At 36.2% G+C, this 23465-nt stretch overlaps 1 protein-coding gene across 2 annotated transcripts in view; it reads left to right on the forward strand.

Moving 5' to 3' along the window:
* LOC149787602 (uncharacterized) overlaps positions 1–23465 on the forward strand; it is a 58966-nt gene that overhangs the window by 10618 nt on the left and 24883 nt on the right. The window contains exons 3-6 of one of the 2 annotated variants that reach the window (XM_089973769.1): positions 5421–6038; positions 6532–6685; positions 14412–14531; positions 23252–23392. In XM_089973769.1, the coding sequence (XP_089829895.1) occupies positions 5421–6038; positions 6532–6685; positions 14412–14531; positions 23252–23392 (1033 nt within the window). The remainder of the gene's footprint in view (positions 1–5420; positions 6039–6531; positions 6686–14411; positions 14532–23251; positions 23393–23465) is intronic. The other variant, XM_089973770.1, reaches the window with a different exon arrangement.

The raw sequence follows: 23465 nt of genomic DNA on the forward strand, positions 1-23465 counted from the left end.
ATAGTTATCAAGATATGTCTCTGCCTTGTTTCTACAATGTCATTTCCTCCACTTGACCCTACGTTAACATATCTGTCGGACCGTTATCCTAGCGAGTCATAAATAAAATCTAAACAAGAGATGATAACCATCGCAAGCTACCAATTTCTGAGAGCCACGGCCATACGTCAGTCTTAATGTTTACGCATCACTCGGATCACGACCAAATGTACTACGACAAAATATCCACATCTTTCGCCATTATAGATAATATTATTTTGTACACTGTGAATAATGAAAACCACATCGCTGGCAGTCAGTGAAACACTGTCGATGATTTAAACAAGTTTAGCACTCCAAGTGTTAGTACTTAACAATTCATTTATATATACCGGCTTGATATTTGTTAGCTCTCAATAGACATTTCGAATAAACGAGTGAAGACAGGTGGAACATTGAGAATTGGTCTATGCTCTTTGTCTTAGAAAAAAAGTTTAAAAATCTTATGAAGCGTTACAAGCAGAAAGTTCCTTTAATATAAATATAAGCATTTTGATGGATTCATTTCTTTTGAATATGTTCTGAAAAATAAAGTAACAGGTGAAGATAATATTTCACATGCATTTTCTCATTAAACATTGTTTCTATTACCTTTTAGTCATATGTATCCAAATAATGTAGACGATGACTTAAGGATTTATGTCATCATCTATGCTATTAAATCATCAGCCTAATAACACCTAAAGTTAGAAATAGCACATATAATCCTCCCGTGTGCTGATGATAAGGTGGTGATAAGGGCTGTTGTCATTGAGGATGTTGACGGAGAGTACATATTTTTAACAACCCAGAGGATTCGAAACATCATACAAAGAGCATATGGCAAAGATATTTATCTTTGTAGCAAATGAATGGAAAGAAAGTTTGTATTTCCCCGCCGGTTCATGATTAGCAGGTTGCCAGGGCAAACAATCCACGCGTTAACTAATTCTCTCTTTGTGAGATTTTACATTCTTTTGTAGGTCTGTAGTAATCTGTCATCGGCATCGTTACGGTATGTGGATTCATAATTGCGGCCTTAGCCAACAGCATGTGGATGAATTTATCAGATTTATCCATTCAACACATGTAGTGAATAAAAGTTCTTTTCATTCCAATTATAACAATGGTTTGCTTTTTTGTCTGTTGTTTAAAACGTTTGGAGCGTTTTACAACTATATCGATATTTCTTTATTTCCATGATGCAACATATGTCAAATAATTTTTACGACAATGTATAACTTCAGAGGACTTTCTTCACTGCTATATATTGCTTCAACTGTTGTCCTTTGCTAGCAATAGACCAGAAGAGTTAATGGAACGGTCTTTTGTCCGTCCGTCTGTAATCACAACGTATGTTATCGTTACTCTTCCGAAACTACATGGAAGATTGACATGAAACTTTACACACAAAATTCATCATATAATCTACTTGATCCTAACTATAAATTGTGCTCCTTGAACATCCAATATTGCCGCCACTGAGGCCATCCTGAAAATCTTTGTCCCGCTATTCCTCTTGAATGGATGGCAATACCAATTGGAGGTTTCAACCAAGGACGCTCTCCACAAGTATTATGTACTTCTGAAAGAGTGACAGATCCAAGGAAAAGTTTATTGCGTTTGCAGCATGTACATTATAGAGAATTTTGGCATACCTCTATGCAGCTTTCGTGTATCATAGCTAAAATTTATTTTCATCTTGTAGTTGTGGAAATCGTGGATAATCTAAGCACATATTGATCAAAATGTTCTCTCTTATGTGCTCGAAACTATAGCCTGAACTAGTCCAAAATTCCCTAACTTTAACAGCTATTTCTTATGACGTATACTTGGTCATAGATAAAAATGGTGCCGATCAAATGTGAATATAACATAACTATCATTATCAACTTGAAACTTTTGTTATCACTACTTTTCCTAGATGTCTGATCATATCGACATTTTTGCTTCACCAAAGATTTCTTATGATTTCTTATTGGTACTAAATAGAAATGGTCCTATCAGTCACTAATTTTGTAAATCTTGTTTTAGTTGCTTCTCCAAACTAGAAAGTCCATCAACATCGGGTTGCAACCATAAGATTTCTCATTATGCCATGTTCATCCTAAATGAAATGGTGCCAAGTGGACATATACTATGCCCATCATAGAAATTAATTTGAAAATCTAGTAATCATGTAAAAAAGAAAGATGGTTGCACGCTCCGCAGTCTACAAGAGAGAAATGTCCATATCTAAAATTCCTGGAAATTCTTTACGGCCAGTAGAGCATATGTCACTTCGAGGGACTCTTGTCAAATTGCTTTCTCCCTTTCAAAGTCACGAGATTCACACTAGTGAAATATATTTTTGGTTAAGAAAAAATAACCAAATCCTGTTCCATCCATCCATCCATCCATCATCCATCCATCCATCCATCCATTTGGTAGCTGTTGTTAAAATAACTTGATTTAGATAAATATATTTTGGATTATATCATTGTGATACTTCATTTAACTATTACAGATTATTTTCACATCAGGAACATAGTTTTGAGTTTATTTGGAATATCACTGGAACGCATTTGGAATACGCGAATCTTTTTGAACTTGTACGAGAACCTTAAGACTATTTAGTTTTTACGTCAATATACTAGAATCTAGTTTGTTTAAAACAAATTTCACTTTGTATTTTAGGAAAATAAGTTTTATTTAGAATTTTACAAACTTGTTCGTTTTCGCTTGTTTCTATCACTTAATTAAGACGACAGGGTCGTAGCAAGAAAATTGGTCAACTGTCCTGCGACTCGAATTTATGTAAAATATTTCTGAGAAATTTCAACTGCTTTTTAAATTTAAATTCACTCTGGTTTGGAATGGTGTATGTCGCTTGTATTTTAGTTTTACATATTTGAAAACTCTTTAGCGAAACCATCGAGTTTTCACCATGCTGTCAAAAGTGGAGAACATTGTTTCAGATCCTACCCAACAATGGTTAGAATCCTTATAAAAAGAACCAGTTGCTTGATCTTGCCAGCTATTATACTATTTCTGAATCAAAGGTTTCTTTAATGAGGAAAGATATAAAGAATATTTTGGTTCATTATGTTGTGAAAAAAGGGTATTTTTGATAAATGTGCTTTGGGTTTGACTAGTAAATCTCTATGAAATCATTTATAGATAGTTTGAATTCAATCACTGTGATATATCATGACTTTTGCACATCAAACTCTTCCAGAATATTGCCATATCAGCACAACATTTGACTAACACCGGAACTCATTTGGAATACTCGAAACTTTGGGACTTTTGATATAAATTTAGGGCTATTTAGAATTTATTCACAATAGTGTAAGAGATATTTTAATTTTTTATTTTGTAGTACATTGCTGTCGGACATTTATGCGCACTTAAGCTTTCCATTTCCAATATTGAAGCAAAACGCATACCCAATTCGACCGATTGACGATAATAAAATACAGCAATGCTTACCATTTGAAAAGATGCAATTGTCACAAGAACATTCTGTTCAAAATAATATTAATTTTGGAAACAGCGGATACTACTCCAGTGTTTTCCTGACTCGATATATGACGGCATATTCTGCGCACAGCTTTTGAAAAGATGCAATGTTTATCCATCGGGCTATAGAAATGAGATTGCATTACTTTGGACTATTTCTGTCAGGAAAAATCAGTCGATTCATTAGGTCAGGTTTAAAACTAGTTTTACAACATTCAACGTAAAAATGCCAATAAATGGCAAGATATATTAAGCAAACTAAACCTATCTTGTAAAAAAGTTAGTAATGTTCAACATTTTATAAAAAATAAGCTATTACATGGAATAGAAACAACAATGAATATGATGCAATGTGATTACAACGTCTTGTTGAGAGGGAAAAATTACTACAGAATTTAGAAAGAAACTATACGCCTGGGAATTTCTTGAGAATTTATGTTCTAGCGGCAAGTTGACACGTTAGGTAGCAGACGATTTTGTACGTGTTAGACAAATTGTTGCAAAAGTGGAAACTTAAAATGCAGTATTGGTTTACGGAATATATTTCCATCTTTTATATAATGTATTTATTTATATAATTCTAAAAGATACATAGTGAATCGGACTTTCTGGGTTACGGTTCAAGAAGGTCATGGAGTGGGTCTTTATGTTGACATTTAGAAAACACATTTTCATGTGCATTTTGAGTCTAAGTGTTGGGTAATTTTATACAGTTTATAAATATCACTTTCGTTGATTAAAGTACAATCATACTGTCTTGATACAAAATGGATTTTAGAATCAAAATAACACGTGATCCAATATTTAAATAAATGACGTATCGTTGCGCAGAATTAGCCGATGCGCAGAATTTGCAGACATTGTAGTATATGGAAATAAATCATATTTAGAATTTTACAAAACCTTTTCGTTTTCGCTCTTTTATGTTCCTTTTTAAGATCATATGTTATCTCTCTCTCTCTCTCTCTCTCTCTCTCTCTCTCTCTGATTTGTATTTTGAACGTAGCTTTAACAATATTTCAATCATATCGCTACGAATTCTGCAATGTGGCAAGTTATTGTGATGTCTAGTACTGGGGCATCATGCCACAGACATATTAGCGCCATGTCCCACCCAGTCACCAGGTCGACCGGTCCTAATACTAACCTCTCAATCCTGAGATCATGACGAGGCGTCTGCTTGTACTATTTTTATAAATCTTCGGTAGGACTCGATCGGGTTTCGAACCCGCGACCTGCCACATCTGAAGCGGACCCTCTAACAATATATACATCTAATACTTTTCTAAGACTGTTAAAAACAATATGATATGACATTATAATCCGGTATGGCCTCATAATGATAACAAACTTCAGCGTAGTCGACTCATTGCCAAAACGACAAAATAATGCCCTTGCGTAACCATATTACATGTGTTCTATTGTATATTAGCTATTTCAGGCTTTATGTACTATAGTCATGTGACCGGACATTTGGATCATTACCCGGACCACATAATAACAACACTTTGTGTTTGAAAATTAGTAAATTTCCTTTTTTATCGAGATCCAAAAAGTTTGTAAATTATGTAATGGATGTAAATGATGCTCAAGCTTTATAAATTACCTTATAATAAAATAAATATACAAACCGTCATGCAGTTCTCGAATTATTTTGACATATTTCACAATGCCTTTACATCTCCGTCCTATTTTGCCGTTCATTGAAGTACTGTTCTGACAGGATGCTTTCAGATCATGTATGGCCTAAATGGATATTATTGACATTATATATATTAACAAAACCTTCAACAAATGTATGGTTTTTCATTTCATCATCTTTAAACAAGAGATTTAACAAAACAATCGCATATAAATAATGAACTTTTATATAACATGTTAATCTTCATTGCATCTTACAGCCAATAACAATTAATGCAAGACGCCGGGCGTCCGACCCACTCGACCCTCGAGGAAATCCGTCCTCAAGATCTACTGCAGGCAACACCTCAAACTCCCACACCGGCATCTTTTCTGCGAGAGACTTTGAGTATAGACAGCAGATTTTCCAGCCAGAGTTGGAAAATAATAATCCCGAAAACTTTGAAAATGAGCATGCAGGTGTGACGGAAATATTCAGATCTCAAACAGCCAGATCACATGACCAGTCTGGATCCGGAACTTATTATTATGACGAATTTCGGTACAGTCCACGACAAGCTACCAATCGTCAACACCTGTCCTCCAGACGAACAACACAAAATAGTGGAAACACCGCTGGATATTTTCATGCAGGGAGCAGTACCAGATACCCTTATACAACGGGCTGGACCGGCCAAAGTCAGAATTTTGGTAGCATCCCTTACACAAGTGGACAGAGGGGAGCGACGTATTATTCCGGAATTAGTACTGGCACGGGCTACAGAACGCATTACGGTTCCAGTCAGGGTGGAGGTCATTACCATCAACCAATCAATCAAATGGGACCACCATTACCACAAATGTCCGACAATGCTCAGTTCTATATATCTACTGATTCAGTGAGTGTGTGTGTGTGTATATATATATATATATATATATATATATATATATATATATATAGAGAGAGAGAGAGAGAGAGAGAGAGAGAGAGAGAGAGAGAGATTGTCATCTGTATTGTTTGTTTCTGACTTAAGAAAAAGCAGTTGATATATACTTGTCAGCACATACTTGAAAGAATTCGGAAGATTGGGTTTCAAATAATATACGCGAAATCATTCAGATCCTATGTTTGGATGCCTCTACATTGCAAATTTCTTTGGTATTAGAGAGACCCTTTCTAAAGTGTTTTGTTTTTAATTCGGATCTTAATTTATTGTAGAAATAGGGTTTAAAAACGACAGGTTTTACTGTATTACTTTCAAGTAACGCAGTGATCTTTTGAAATCTCTGTTGAGTCCTTGCCAGCAGACACTGCATTAAACTCACTTTTTTCCAAGTTTCTTCTAATTTCTGTTTCCAAGACAGATACTTTGGATTCAAAAATTCTTTCAGAACTGTCCCACAACAGAGTCACGTGTCTACATAAACGGGATGAGTTGCACCACAGCTGTTAACACCCTAGGCTCTTTTGTTTGTTACAATTACGAGCGTGTGTCCAGAGAGTGTTGCCAGTCCTGTTTGCCGCTAAGGCGACCCTCCAACACAGGTAAGAAAGTTCTTTACCGTACCTTCCCGTTGTTTTCAGAGTTGTTTGCATTTGCATAAAAATCCTTTCGCATTTTTAAAATGCTTGTTTTGTTTCTCTTTTAGACATAGAGATAATACATGACGTAAACATTAATGTTATTTTTCTTCCAAAATTAGTTTTCTTTATGCTAATTAGTCTTAATATTAAACACTTTATAATTATAACATATTTAATTTTTTAATTTTTTTACATCCGTTCGTATAAGGACATCCTGTTTTTATTACAGCAATAGTGTTTGTTTGTGTGTGTGTGGGTGTGTGTGTGTGTGTGTGGGGGGGGACGAACAAACCACTTCCGAAGAGCCCTCAATTTTGAAAAATACTGTTTACAAAAAAATCGAAAAGAAATCCTCTACCGTAAAGTTTTTTTTCCCCTGAAATAAGGCTTGTAAAATATATTTTGTACTATTATGGGCACTTACAAGATGTCCGCCCTCATCCCATCTCTTCTTTTCATCCGAATATTTATCTTTTCTTATCTGAATATTTTATCTTTATTCATCTGAATATTTTATCCAAATATTTTTTCAAGTCCTTTACGATATCGTGTTCGGGGGACATGTAAATTTATTGTTATAAATCCGTTCGGGGTAATTAAATCATCACTTATAAAATAACGGTACCAGCTACGCAATCTTATACCGGTAAATTAGCTCGAGAACGATTAAAAGCAATCAAAAAATATCTTCCCGTCCGTGATTCTCTTAAACAAAAACTACAGGAAAGACAAGAAGCACAAGTTGAATTTACAGAAGGTATAGAACAATTATTTAAACCTGTTGCAAAAGCTACTGAAGGTCCTCTGCCGACATTAAAACAAACTGCTGAGCAAACTGAAAAGATAGCAGAAAGAACTAAACAGACAGAAAAGATTTTACGAGATCTTCCAACTGAAACAGCTGCTGCTCAGCCTATCCCCATGTAGGAAGAAATACTTGAAGGTATTAGTGAAATGAGAAAGTTCTTACACCCAAATCTAATGTAAAAAAAGAAAATACTGAATTTATTAAATCAATTTCATTTTCTACCTGACATGGATCATTAATGTTTTAAATTCCATAAACAACAAATACATAGCTAATATTTTCTCTATAAATATGGGTTAACTATCATAATTATTATTTTTGTCTGAGTCAAAGACATTGTGTGTATCATGTTCTTATTATATATTTAGTGAGAGAACTTCTAATTATAACTAAGATTTTACATCGTAAACATTTGGAACCATCCAGAATGAAATTGTCTTTTAGGTAATAGTTTTCCTTCGAATATTTTAATTGTGAACCGAAGTCAAGTTGAGAACTATACAATCTCTTTTCTAGAAATTATTTATTCGTGCTTTAAGCAGAATCAATTGCATTGTTGTTGTGTCCGGTATTTCATTTGGGCTGTAATTTATTTATTCAATTTTATTAATTTAGTTTTTTTTTCTGGAATTTTGAAACATTCTTGGAAATATAGAAGTGGATGTATAGTGAAATGTCCAATAAAGATATATTCTTGAATTATATTATTGTGATTCAACAAGAGACTGTTGACACATCACTACGACACAACCACCACAGTCACATCAACAATTCCAGAATGCCATTTAAGTTTGTTCAGAGCTTTAATGATTAGAAACGTGTTCGAAATTAAGGATTTTTTTCGCAGCACAGTAAGTTTCTTTTACATTTTTCACATCGTATTCTAGGGAAATAAATTATTTGTTGATTTTACAAAGGTTGTTGTTCCTTACTCTTTTCTGTTACTTTGTTTCAGACCATTACGTCGTAACAGAAAATCGAAGGTTTTTCTTTGGGATAAGAATTTCTCTAAAACATTCGAGAGAACTTTGTTTTTGAACATTAGATTGACCTTGTTTTATAATTTTGTACGTCCCAGGTACCAGGTACATTTTAGATATTTTTAGTGAAACCGACCAGATTTTACGTTGTCTTCCAAAGTGGAGAACGTTATTTCAAATTCTAGCCAGGAACGGTTAGATTCCTTGAAAAAGGACCAACTGCTCCAGCGTGCCAGAAACAATTACATTTCTGAGGCAACTTCGTTTCTAATGAAGCGAAAAGTAAATATTATTTTGGTCCAATATTTGGTAAAATTGAATATTTTGGTTAAACGTGCTTTGGATTTGGTTAATGAGTGTCCATCTGTCTCTAACGTACATGTTCTAGAATTAAGAGTTCGAGGAAAACAAATGCAATTAGTGAAAGAGAAAAGAGAGACAAACACATTTGCAATTGCAGAAAGAGAAAAGGAGAGAGAAAAAGAGAAGCTGGGCTAATGCAAATGATGAAGCAATGGGAAAAAGAAATACAGAAAGAAACAGTAAAAGACGAAAGTGAATTTCAATTTAGATGAAATAAATGGAAGCTCGAAAGTTAAAAGCATATGCCCACGTTACACGGGAGTTTTCATTTGATGCTATTTTATATTAGATTACTATATACTTGAGAGTTGGGTGTTGGATTCGCCGTCAGGAATATTCTGCTGGGGATGAACCCTGGAAACAAGGAAACGGAATATAGCAATCCCTCCGCCACCACACCACATCCGGGTCTGTCAACTTGATCAGCGTTTACGCTCCCACACTAAGCGCCACGGCAGATACCAAGGATGAGTTCTAGGAATAGTTAGACTTGCTCATCGACAAAATTCCCGTGGCAAAGAACTTGAAATTACTGGGCGACTTCAATGGTAGAGTGGGTGCCGACCATGACTCTTTGCCTTCCTCTCTTGGCAAGTTTGGCGTTGGGTAGATCAATGAGAACGGGCAGCGTCTCCTAGAGATGTACTCGCACCACAACGTCAGCATCACCAATTTAATGTTTTCAGACAAAGCCACAGCATAAAGTGTAATGGAGGCATCCCCGGTCCAAACACTGGCACCAGCTGTACTTGATCATTACGAGACGGTTTGCCATGAATAGTGTGCTTCTTACCCGTACCTTCCACAGCGCTGACTGCGACACTGACCATTCGCTGGTGTGATGCAAAATTAAGCTGCAGCAGAAGAAGATCCTCCGCTCTAGGCAAGAGAGTAAACTACGCATTGATGTGAGCAAAATGACACATCCAGACAAGACTCAAGAATTCATATATGCCCTCCCCATGACGTTTGATTCAGAACCTTCCAACTGCAGTGTCAAAGAGAGATGGGATTACATCAGAGAGACTGTATACAGCATATCCACATAGATCTTTCGTAAGAATTACTCAAATAACAACGACTGGTTTGAGGCTAACTCCGTCACACTCATACCAGCCACAGAAGAGCGCCGCAGTGCTCACGTGTAATACAAACAATCCCCCTGCCAGAAGAACTACAGGTATAAATGTCTACCAGAAACAAAGTTCAGAGCTTAGCACAGCAATGAATACTGGCTTCAGCTCTGTCAGATCATCCAGTTAGCATCAGATATCGGAAACATCAGAGGCATGTACGATGGCATAAAGAAAGCAATGGGTCACACGAAGAAAGTGACAGCACTACTGAAGTCTGTCGCAGGCAGTACCATCCAAAACAAGATCAAGCAGATAGAGCGTTGGGTGGATTACTATTCTGCACTGTACCCCAGAGAGAACCACGTAATCAACGATGCCCTCAACGCCATTGAAAACCTCCCTCTAATGGCAGAACTGGACGGCAAACTTACTGCAGCCGAACAAAAGAAGGCATTGGAGAAACTGTCCTTAGGTAAAGCCCCAGGATATGATGCCATTTCAACAGAAGTCATCAAATGCGGCTTCAGCGTGCTGCTCACACACCTGCATGACCACCTGTACCAGAAGTGCAGGAGAAATGCAGATAACAACACAGACTTCTCTCCTTGGCCTTTATTGACCTCACCAAGGTGTTCGATCTGGTCAGCAGAGACGGACTTTTCACAATCCTGGCGATGATTGAATGTCCTTCAAAGCCGCTAAGCATGATCCAGTCCTTCCACGATGACATGAAAGGCACAGTGCAGTACGATGGCTCAACTTCCGACCCCTTGCCATCCGCAGCAGAGTGAAACAGGACTGAGTATTTGCCCCCATACTCTTCGGCATCTGTTTCTCTGTCCTGCTCAAGCACGCAGTTGGACGTCCACAGAAGGGATCTACCTGCACACGCGATCAGACGGCAGACTGTTCAACCTGGCATGTCTTAAGGCAAAGAGCAAAGTGCGTGAAGCAACCACCAGGGACATGCTCCTCGCAGACGATACTCCTCTAGCCACTCACACAGAAGCTGATCTACATTTCCTGACGGACCGCTTTGCTAAAGCATGCGATGAGTTGGGGCTGACCATCAGTCTAAGGAAAACAAACATGATGGATCAGGACGCGGAGCCCCCATGCATCATCATCAACACCTACGAACTTGAGGTGGTCAGTGAGTTCACGTACCTCGGCTCTACCATCACCAAGAACCTCTCGCTCGATGCTGAGCACAACAAGCGGATTGGAAAGGCATCAACAACTCTCTCCAGGTTGTCGCAGAGAGTGTAGGACAACAGCATTCTGACACTGAACACTAAGATCTCTGTATACCGTGCCTGCGTGTTAACCACTCTCATGTACGCCGGTTAAATGTGGATTATGCACGCCACACAAGAGAAAAGACTGAGCGCTTTTTACACGCGACGCCTCCGACACATACTCTGGATCACCTGGAGCGATTGAGTAAAAAACAACGAGGTGCTAAAACGTGCCAAGATTCAGCAGTATGGTCAAACTCCTCCACCAACGTTCCATCAGAAGGCTGGGCCATGTATGTTGGATGGATGACAAATGGATAACCAAAGGCATTCTTTTTTTTTAAACTTGCCTCTGGCAAAAGGTCTATCGGACGGTCAGGTCTCAGCTTCAAGGGTGTCTGCACGCGCGACATGAAAGCCATTGACATCGATGTCAACACCTGGAAGAGCTTTTGCTCTAGACAGGTCCAGCTGGCAACATGCTCTGATCACTGGTATGAAAGTCGGCGAGGTCAAGCTAAGCGTGCTAGCTGATGCAAAGCGATCGCAGAGGAAGAAGAAGCAGTTCCAACCCACACAGACCCAACCTTCAAGTGCAGCAAGTGCAGCAAGGATTGCCAGTCCCGTGTTGGGCTACATAGCCATAGCAGACGCTGCACAACCACCATCCGGGATATCTCTCATGGGCGCACTTCCATCGTCTCTCGAGATTATCGGATGCCAACAACCGAAGTATCTAAGTTTAAATGAAAAGAAGTAGGTAAACATTTTCCTCATTTTGAAAAGAAAATGCTGCAAATTTGAAGTGGCCAAGAAAGCGTTTGATTTTGTAATTACTAACTTCACTGTTGGTCAAAGCACGTGATATCCATTCTTCCCTGTCAGTAAAAGCAAAGTGTTGATATGATATGGTTAAAGAATATATCTTTGAGGTTTAGGAATTCGTACCCGAGGCTTATTGACTAAAGTTTAGGAACTATAAAGAAGAAACTGGACAAGACCATGTCGAATTTGCTAGAGGAAAAGAGCAAATTTTTTGATAGGTGGAGCTCGGCAATGAAAGTTGATCGTGATTACGACAATCTCAGACAACTCAGATTAGTTAAAGAGTTCATGAATTGCGTCAATAATGACGTTAAGACTTACCTGGAAGAGTACAATGTCGAAATTTTAGAACATGCTGCTCGTACATCTGACCAATATTTCTTAGCATAAAGGTTTTGTCGCTAAGTCTTCCAATCAACAGTTTCTGACCGTCACGAGGGTATTCAATTATGACTAGGTAATGACCTAACTGTAGATATGGTTGTAGGTAATCCACTTGTAACGGAAGCCTTGTTTGGATCAGATTGCCGATTCTACTGAAAATGAAATCCCTGGTTTAGTTCCTACCTTTTGCAGTTACTAGAGCTATGGTAAAGAAACTCTTGATAACGATGTTGATCAGGAAAGTACTCCTTTAGCAGATACATGTAAAAGTCTGGATTTTGATGAGGTCACATTTGCTCCCTGCAGAAACAGGGGATTCTTACTTTAGAATGAAATTGCTTTAGCTGGTCATTGAGGTCATTGAGGTCATTAAGGGACCAATAAAACTTATCACAATATCTTGAATCATTTTTATTGTCCAAAACTTAAATGCGATGTTTGCAAATCATATCGATCTTGTTGTACGTTTCAAATGGTAGGTGAATTATTAATATATACCTAAGGCTCATCTGCAACATATTCCTTCATTGACGAACCATTGAGCGGAATAATGATATATTTTTTTTGGTCTGTTACCTAAAACCAAGTCAGAAAGAAAGTTAATGTATGGCATAACTACAATGAAAATAAGTTTTCATTCTCCTGATATTTATGTCTCTCCTGCTCATTCATCCAATTCGGTAATATAATCTTTACAAAGTTCGACATAAAAGAAATGAGTAAAATTACAGTATTGATACTCCTAGGATGTACCAATGTTAATATAAATAGCCAGGTTAATGAAGCTGTCAATTTAGTTGTACCTATCCCACGTAGTGAGGATTTAAGCGTTGGAATGCAGTTGGGTTGTAGTGACATTCGTGTAACCAATCTTCAGAATTTAGAAATTATGAATAATCTGGACCAGAAACTTTCACATATGCAACAACAAGAAAAGAATGAATTACACCAGTTATTACCTTAATATGACCACTTGTTTCCAGACGTTCCTGCACGAACAAATGTAATATACAATTACATTGATATTCTAGATTCCACACATGTGAAATACGATCAGTACAGGATGAACCCTCTCAGACAGAAATATTTGAAGAAAAACATTCAGTATTTGCTAGCGAATGATTTCATAGAACCAAGTAGAAGTGACTGGAGTTCACCATGTATTCTTGTACCGAAACCAGATATTTTCCGCATGTGCTCCAACTATAGAAACGTGAACAGTTGTGACCAAAACAGATTTGTCCATTGCCAAAAATCGATGACTGCATTGATAACATTGGAAATGCAAAATATGTCACCAAGTTTGACATTTTGAAAGGACTCTGGTAAATTCCACTCACCCAAAGTGAAAAGAATATTTAGACATTCATAACACTAGATGGAATTTATCAATATAAAGTGATGATGTTTGAGATGAAAGGTTCGCCTCGTATATAATCTGCTGTATTTTTTCGTTTCAGAATCAGGTGTATTATTGTTGTGTCCAGTATTTCATTTGGGCTGGAATTTACTAATTTTAATTAATTAATTCAAGTGATTCTTCTCTGAATATACAAAATGCTCAAATATAACTTACTTGCAAATAGAAATTTGGATTTATAGTGACATTTTCAATAAGGATATATGTTTCGATTTATTATTGTGATTAAACAAAATAATGTTGGCACATCACTACGAAACATGCCACCACGGTCACATCAACACGTCCAGCGTTAGATTAGTTTAGAATACCACTGAAGCTTGTTCAGAACTTGAATCATTAGTACTTTCTATCATTATTTAGGAACTATTTCGCAATAGCATAACTTCTGTTTACATTTTTCACTTTATATTCTAGGGAAGTACGTTATTTGTTGAATTTTACAAAACTTGTTGTTCTCACTCTTTTCGATTACTTATTTTAAGACGAAAGAGTTGTAATAGAAGAAAGATTTTAAAAATCTGGCAGTGTTAAAGGTAACTCGTGCTACATAGATTTTGTATCATTCATTCACACACGTTTTTGTATTAAAGGTTGTGAGTATGGGGATAAATCATTCCAGTGTCGGAACATCGAACCGTTTGATTGTTATGTGGATCGAAATAGAAACATCTGCTGTGAACGTTGTCAACAGTTTCAGAGCCAGCAAACAGGTAAAGGGATGTAACTCACTAGGTATTATTGCCATTTCATAAGAGTTGTTGCTCGTTACATTCATTAGGACCAAGAGAGGCAAGTGTTCAATAGTTTTCTTAACTCAAAGTTAGTCGCTTGTAAAAGTCTAATTAAAATTTTAGCGAAATTAATGAAAATGCAGAACAGCGTAAACCCCAGACCTCTAGTTTTTGCTTTGTTTGCATGATGACATTTGATTGAGTTACGTTTACCTCAGTTTGATTTTTTTTTTTTGCTACAGAAAGTATGAAAAACAAACCACTAGATACGGGAAAATATCTTTTATATCTGGTCAGTTAACTGTTCATATAATAAGAATCACGCAACATCTGCTACCCGCACTTCATCTGTCACGAAGATCACACCCAGAATAATATTTGTGATGCCACGATTTATTATAGCCGCGGTTCCTTAAATTTATATTGATCAAAGTGTGCTATATTTCATTGCACAATTTACAAAATGCTTCAGATTAAAAATAATAAATTTACATCAGCTGAGAAGATAGCTACGTACTTAATAATTCACTGCAATCCAATTGGTTAATGAATCAGTGATAGGCGGTGCTTGCTGGATATTGACCAACATGTTAATTCAGTGTTGTTTTGTTCCAACGAACTTCGTTTTAGTGATATTATGCTGATTGTTTTAGAAAGCAGTTACTGAAATATCATGTTAAAATATTAATTTTTCACCGCTCCGGTGGCCAAGTGTTTAGGACTTCCGCCTCCGATGCGGTAGGTCGCAGGTTTGAACCCTGGCCGAGTCATACCAAAGACTTAAAAAAATGGTACCAATAGCTGCCGCGCTAGGCTCTCATCATTAAGAGTTTTTGTTATAGGACTAGTCGGCCTGGTGTTAGGGTAATGTGACTTGGTGGGACTTTATGCTACATGTCTGCCGCATGATGCTCCAGTGCTAGATATCACTAGAAACTGCCACACTGCAGACATCGTAACGATATGACTGAAAAATTGTAATAGCTACGTTATAAATATCCAAATCCAAATATGACTTTTCAGCAACTAATTTTGACCAATATTTATGCAGCAAAATTATCATTTAATATGATCATTATTAAGCAAAAATCAAGGAAAAAAGAAGAAATCAAAAGATGAATGCGCGACTGAAGGAATGAAATAAAACATTGAAGAAAGAATTAATGACTGAGAGTACTGATTGCCTCGTGTTTTTAATCTTTTGTTTGATTTTATCTAGTGGTAGATACCACGGTACATTTTCAATGTAACGATAATTAGGTAGTTTCCATCAGTGACGAATATATAGAAATTCGTGAAAGACCCTGTTAAGAAATTTGGTGATATTAACATGATTTTAATTTACACGAGAAAATAATTAAGGCCGGTATGACTTTTCTTACCAAATATAATTATAGTTATATTGTTTAATCACATGTTTGACATGTGTCACGTGTGCCATCACAGTGGCCAAATGAGATATTTTGAAAGAAAATTTTCATGAAGAAATTTAAAATACAAGACGCATTTACTATATCAAAAAGCAACTAAGGGGCATTAGGGCCAAGTGGATTAATTTATCCTGTGCCAAGTAAGTCAAAATTTTGGCTAAGTATCTCGAAAACAAGTTATCATCCAAAAAGTTTGACTTAGGCTCTCATCTCGAAGTTTCGAGCTATTATCTCGTGGTACTTTGTGCAAATACACATCCTTTAGCAATGGAGGACTCACGTGAGAAACTTTTATTGGCTCATTCAAACGGTATGAATAGTCATTTTGTTCACCACTGCGATTTAAACTGATTCGCGCTTGTAGTGATGGGCTACGCAGGTTTATGCATATTCATTATTAATAGGTACATATCTGCACAGGCGGCCACGGTTGAAAAAGGATCGTAGCGGATTAATGAGACAGTGCTAACAGTAATAAAAATTATATCCAATGCTAATTAAGTATTGCATATCACAAAATGGCCTTACATCACAAAATATTTTGTCTCATTAAAAAAAGATCGTTATCTAATATACAAAGTCTTGCATGAACTACAAGTTTTGATACACAGCTATGAAAATCACCCTTGGTACTCTGATTGAGAATAATCATAACATATAATAAGTGAATTTAACCACAACAAAATATGAACATATAAAATGGCTGTCCTCGTAAGTCAGAAGGCAATATAACTTAAAATCAAAATTAGTTGACTAACGATAAACGCAAGAAGTCCAGCAATATTGCCTCTCCAAGAGGTTTTTGCAACTCACTTTTAATGAGATTACTGTCAGTGGCACATTATACACCTGCCCCTTGGTTAATATTCTTCTAGACAGATAACTTTTATGAAACAACCATATTTGTTTCTTCCAATCGCAGTGATCTAGACCTTTGACTGACCCTAATATCAGTAGCCATTTTCCTTATCCGTAAGTGCAAGCCATCCACAAATTTTGACATAGGTCTATGGCGTGAAAACCAATGCTATTGTGCAGAAGCCATTTGTCTTTTTTCAGTCTAAGTGACCTTATCATATTGACCCCAAAACTGATAGGCATTTTCTTTACCCTAAATGCAAGAATTCACAAAGTTTGGTAACAATAAATGTTGGAGTTTTTGTGTGGAAACTAAATTGGAAAGAGACAGATGGACTGTCGAACAACATATCATAATACACTTCACCCTATAGCAGGCATATAACAGATTAAATGGTTGGAGTAGCTGTCAGTGCAAACATTGTATTTTTGTTAGTTACGTTTACCACAAAATGCAAAATTATCTCAGGAATATTTAAATGGGCAAGAAAATGAAGCTGTTTTGTGGTGAAAATGATACAAAACTTCTGAGGTTATCTTTTGCTAACTTTCTCAGATTTTGTTTCAGCGAAAATATATTCTATACAATGTATAAGCGTATCATGGGTTAATGTACTGCGTTATTCTTGTTCATAACGACAAATGGAACATTTTCAGAGCAAACTTTCAGCCAGCAAATGAAGCTCAACAGCTCCAGAAAATTGTGGCGGACAAATAAATACTTTAAGTATCATTCCTAAGTACAATATATTCTTTATTATTCAGTGGAAGGAAGGGGAAAAAAACACGATTGCAGAACTCGTTCTGACAGAATAACGAGAGTTCATAAAGAATATAAAGAAGATATACACAATTCCCCTTACCAAAAGGAACACATTCGTGTAGTTGACAAAATATAAACTGGATATGATGGCTAAATTTGCACTATTGCATATAAAATACAAGCAACACTCATGCAGAAAAATTAAGTCAGAAAAACCTAATGATGCATCCTCACATAGTCTGCTTCGTCTCAATATAATAGGGTCGAAGATAATAGAGTGCATTAAGCGAGTAGAGACAAAACTGATAATATAACAAATGTATGATAATGAGTTTATCAAGAAACGTATAGGAATTAAGGAAGAAATATACATAGAAAATGCCATATCTTCTCGTAACTTTGTTTGGGATGGAATTGCAAACTTGTTAAACAGAAGAAAAAGGCTTTTTACTAGTCTCAACAAATGGCTTATTTCACCAAGGCTTACTTGCTCAACTTCAATTTACATATGCCACATTATAAAATTATGATATTAAGTCGAAATATTGAGATATAATTCGAAATTTCGAGATAGTAAGTCGAAATTTTTATATACCAACTGGAAATTTAGAGATACTAAGGCAAAATAGCAATAAATCGAAATTTCGAGTTACTTTCCACAGGATAAATAAATCCACTTGGCCATTATGCTCCATCGTAAAAATCTCCTTTATGTGTTGAGCATTGTAGGTTGGAGACCTAAACAATAATTAGAAAGTGCTTCACCGTAAAGGCTTCGTTGCAAGAAACACACTTTGGTTGATATTCAGCCTTTAATATGTAAAGGTGGGTTATAGAAGTACGAATAATTCTAGTCTGTTCGATGATTACTTCTGCTTTCCGGATGATTCCGTAGGAGTGAGGTTTTGGTTTAAGAAGAGTTTACCACATGTGGCTTGCTCTTGATAGCATAATTCCATGACGCCTGTACATTTTGATGTAAGGTCTAAAATCAGTAGATGCTATTATGACATAAAATGGTTGCAAAAGATATGGCTATTTAGGAAGCGAGTCCGGCTCCTTCGTTACCTTTAATACCGGTGTGAGTGGGTAACGAACAATATCTTACATTGTGAGAGATATACAACGTCCACTGTTTACATAGAACGTTGGTCAATAACGGGTTATCCAACTTCCGACTGTGTTGTGATTGAAGATGTCACACTGAATCGAAAAGACGATATTCTAAACACTCCCAAAGTGAGCAGTATTGCCTGATAGTGAATTGGGTCAGGCATCTTTAAAAATGTCTTTTCTGATTGAACCATAAACAACGTAACCAAAGTCCACTTTGGGATCTAATACATGTTTTATATAGATTAAGAACACTTCTCAATCAGAACGCCAGTGTGCGCCCATGTTCAGAGTAAAGCAAGGGCTTTATAGCATTTAGCTTTCAGTTTCCAAATGCATAAAACGAATTTGAGTTTTCTCAGACAATACCTTAAACATTGTTTAGTCAGCAACTGGTATAGGTCTTTGTTGCATTCGTGCATGACACAAATGCATACAAACTATTTTGGATTTTGAGAATTTTAAACCGTTTGCAGTTGCCCAATTTTGAGACTTGTTTGTATTTTGTTGTAATTGTCTTTCGATTGTATGTATATGTTTGGATGGAAAACATATCTGCATATCTTCAACATATAGGGAGGAAGCCAAACACCTGCTGATATTAAAATTGATGTCAAAACATAAAGATAGACTACTCCCCAAGGCACGTCTACTTCTTGACCGTACATCTTAGAGAGGGCGGAGAATAAACGTACTTTGAATTCCCTATCAGAAGAAAGTTGATATAAAATTGAGTTGACTGAATTATAGACCTAGTTTATGTATGCCATTCATTATTCTGTCCTTCTATCTTGTATCATAGGCCTTTTCTAAGTAGACGAATAGGGTTAGCAAATGATGTTTCTTAATAAAAGTATTACAAATGAATGTCTCAAGTCTAACCAGATGATAATACGGTCATATCGGAATCCGCTTTGGAAAGGATATATTAAATTTACTGTCTCCAAATATCAAATGAGCCTTGCATTGATTATTCATTCCATCGTTTAACCGAAAACCGAAGGACTAAGGTTTAGGCTAAAAAGTAGTTTTCAAATCTGGTACATCGTCTATTGGAAGCCAACGTTCAGGTATTGTCTGGATGGTTAATGAATATAAGGGTGAATTTGGATACAGCTTTGGTCTAAACCGATAGCAAAATTAACTGATTGTCGGATTGAATGAGCCATTTCACAATAAAAATTATGGTTGCAGAGTGCGAATTACTTTAAACAAAAAGGGCAGTTCACAACAAAAAAAATAAAAATACTGTGCAATCTCTTTTTAATAATAATTTTTTTTTTATATAATCGTGTTTATTTGTAATATAGGCCACTGGCCTATGATGCATATTCATAATCCTATGAAAAATGTTATAGTGTGTAACACAAGAACATCGCATTTATACGAACGTAATATACGTGAAAGTAATAATAATTGCTTTCTTTCGGATATAGGTGAGATACAAGTATATATCTGACAGTAATCAAACAAACGAATGTAAGGTTAACCCTAAAACTTTTGAGGAGCAGGATTTGTGATACTGATCTAAAGTCGTATGTAGCAGAAGTCGTTGATAAAACAGTTTCTCTTCTCTTTAAGGCTTTTATAGGAAACAATGCTAAATTAGTTATCAGAATTTTACTAGTATCATTGTGTATAAAGGACCTAAATTTTTCTAAAGTTGGTTTTTTAGATACAAAGGTGGGTAAGTATTTTCTTCGTATTTCTCCATATAGCGGACAAGCAGTAATACAATGGAATTCATTTTCGATGTTACCGTTACAAATGTGACACAGTCTTTCCTCATAGCAGATACTTTCATATCTTCAGGTATTACCTCTGATTGGCCGCTCTAAGCATAATGATTATATAACAAAGATCATTATCTCCCAACAATTCTAGATATGCTTGACAAGTAAATTTTAGTCCCAATGATCTGTATAAGCGCAGTCTCTCTATACACATAATCTCATCCTGTATCATCTGCCTAAAAATATCTTCGCATCTCTGGCTCAACAATCTAGGAAATATATTTTCATCATTTACACCCTGAGTACACTAAGCATTGTCAAATCTAAATATAAATAGAAGCTTTTCAAGATATCCCAGCAATCACAATTTTCCCACCATCTTAACTGTCTGTAGAACGTAGCATTTTTTAGGATATCTGTTTTCTGGCACTTTTAGAATTCTTAGCCAATATTTCAAAATACGTTTATATTTTATACACTGCATACTAAATATTTCTAATTCGTTACATACAAATGCTTTTGGAGTAGACTTCGATGTACTTAGGATACATTCATAAAATGACACATAAACTTTTTCAGTATCATTGGAATCATAAAACCCCCAAACCTCAGCTCCATAATTAAGTATGGGAGCTATATTTGCATCAAACAGACGAAGCAAACCAGTTACGGGTAATCTGCCAAATTTTGAAAGACTTTGTTTATATGTATGCACATCCTTCAGCCTCTGCAAGGATAGTGTTTTCTGTCACATATACCAAGCGTTTGTTGAAGAAAAATATGTATCATAAATACTTATAACATGATTCAATCTTTACCTCTGTATGGCCATGATACCACTTTTCGTAACATCCGAGATAGCCACCTCTGCGAAATACAACCATTCTTGTTTTAATTTTATTTTTTATATTCACCTTTAATTTCCACTTTTGCAATATGTATGCAAACTAATGAGCATATTTTGCTTCTGGTGAGCAGTGTCAGCAAGGATAATTAAATCGTCTGTAAACAACAGTGAAAATAGTTCTATGGCTTCTACAGACAATCCACTGTTTCCTTCAGCTAAGAAGGGTTTCAAATCATTCAAATATAAAGAAAAGAACAGAGGCGATAAAACACAACCTTGGCGCACGCCCAAAGGGCAATGAAACACATTAGTAATAAGACTGTTGGACTTAGCACTATAATAATAATAATAATAATAATAATAATAATAATAATAATAATAATAAACCGTCATATGTGCAAATTGTTATTAGCCGTTTTCCATTTTCTCATTTGATATATATATATATATATATATATATATATATATATATATATATATATATATATATATATATATATATATATATATATATATATATCCATTTCTGCTACAGTCCCAACAATTGAACGAAAAGTTTTATTTAATGAAACATTATCTCACATGTGGAAGATTACTCACCTTTCTGACAGTGTTTCATATACCGGTTTCGTTGTATATATAAATATTAAGGTATTTTATTTTTGTACCCTGACTGTAGCTCAGAGGCTATTTAAGATATTAGGAAGACTGTATGTACTTCATACAGAGAGTGTATTGCATGCCATGTTTTGTGCCATTGTTCAAGGTCAAGGTCAAAACATGAACACTACTTTTGTCTACTCGGCGCATCTTGGATTGTCTCTTGTATTCATTAAATGGTGTATTTCTTATCACTGTCAGTAATAATTCTGCAAGGATTGATGGGGTCCATTCGCCCTGATAGCGTTTCTCCATTGTTGCAACGCCAGCTGTGCTCGTCGCTCACAGTCTCCACTCATCTGGATCATAAACAATGTTGAGGGCTGCCATCACACCATCTATTTTGTTGCAGGCTACAAGATCACATTTCGTGAAGAAGAATGGGACAAGATCCTTTTGACGGTCACGGAACATGGAAATCCTAACATTACCTGCCGGGAGATTCCACTGCTGTAGTCTGGAGCCCAAGATCTCTGCTTTACTCTTGGATAGTTCAAAATCCCGGACAAGGTCATTCAGTTCACCTTGTGTTATGTGGTGTGATTCAGAGGAGGATGATGATAGACAATATGGGTCATATGACACTGATGGTTCAGGACTAGAAGTTTTATAGTCTTCTTCTTCCTTTTCTGCCTTGAGTGAGAATGATTCCGTTGCATCATAAACCAGCATTCTTTTTCCGTGTGGTACTGGGTGTATAGCTGATGGAATGTTTGGATAATGCACAGTCCACTTTTTCTTCCTTGACACACTTTTCCCAACTGGAGGCACAATGCAGCAGTAACAATTGCTTATATGATTTCTTGGCTCTCTCCAAATTATTGGCATTGCAAAAGGCATAGATTTTCGTTTCCTGTTCAACAACTGGCGAAGATGTGTTGCACACGTGTTGTAGCATATGTGTGGGGCCCACCTCTTGTCCTGGTCTCTAATTTTGCCGCCAAAATAAAGGTAATAGGCTTTCTTAACCATATTGGTTATACTGCACTTTTGTGACGCAAAGGTCACTTCACCACAAACATAGCAGAAGTTATCTGCATCGTTCACAGAAGCACGAGACATCTCTTCTCACTTTGGCTAAACAAAAATATGTCCCTTTGCAGAATCAAACACTGACAAATAAGAGGAGAGCACCACACTATATGATTCCTGGGGCCGATATAGGGCAATTATTTCAGCAGTAAGTTTAGTAGTTATGATTGAGTCGTACTTGACTTTAGTTATCTTATAAACAAATCTGAAAACATTTTTGAGGATTATAACATGACTTCGGTTTCTTCTAATGTACATGTCAGATGCAAGGCCTGGATGTGAGTATGGTGACCTTACTCCCAGATGTCAACTTATTCGTCAAAGACCTCACCTTTGTTACGTTGGAGAAAATCAGCGACTCTGCTGTGTTACGTGTCCTCGCCTAGTCGACCAATCTCAGCCAGGTAAAAAGTCGCTTAATAAGTAATGCTTAATTTTTTATTATTCGTTTTCTCTTGCAAGTAAAATATTTTCATG

The sequence above is a fragment of the Sinohyriopsis cumingii genome, chromosome 11 (genome assembly GCF_028554795.1).
Source record: "Sinohyriopsis cumingii isolate HCF-2022 chromosome 11, ASM2855479v2, whole genome shotgun sequence".
Lineage (NCBI taxonomy): Eukaryota > Metazoa > Mollusca > Bivalvia > Unionida > Unionidae > Sinohyriopsis > Sinohyriopsis cumingii.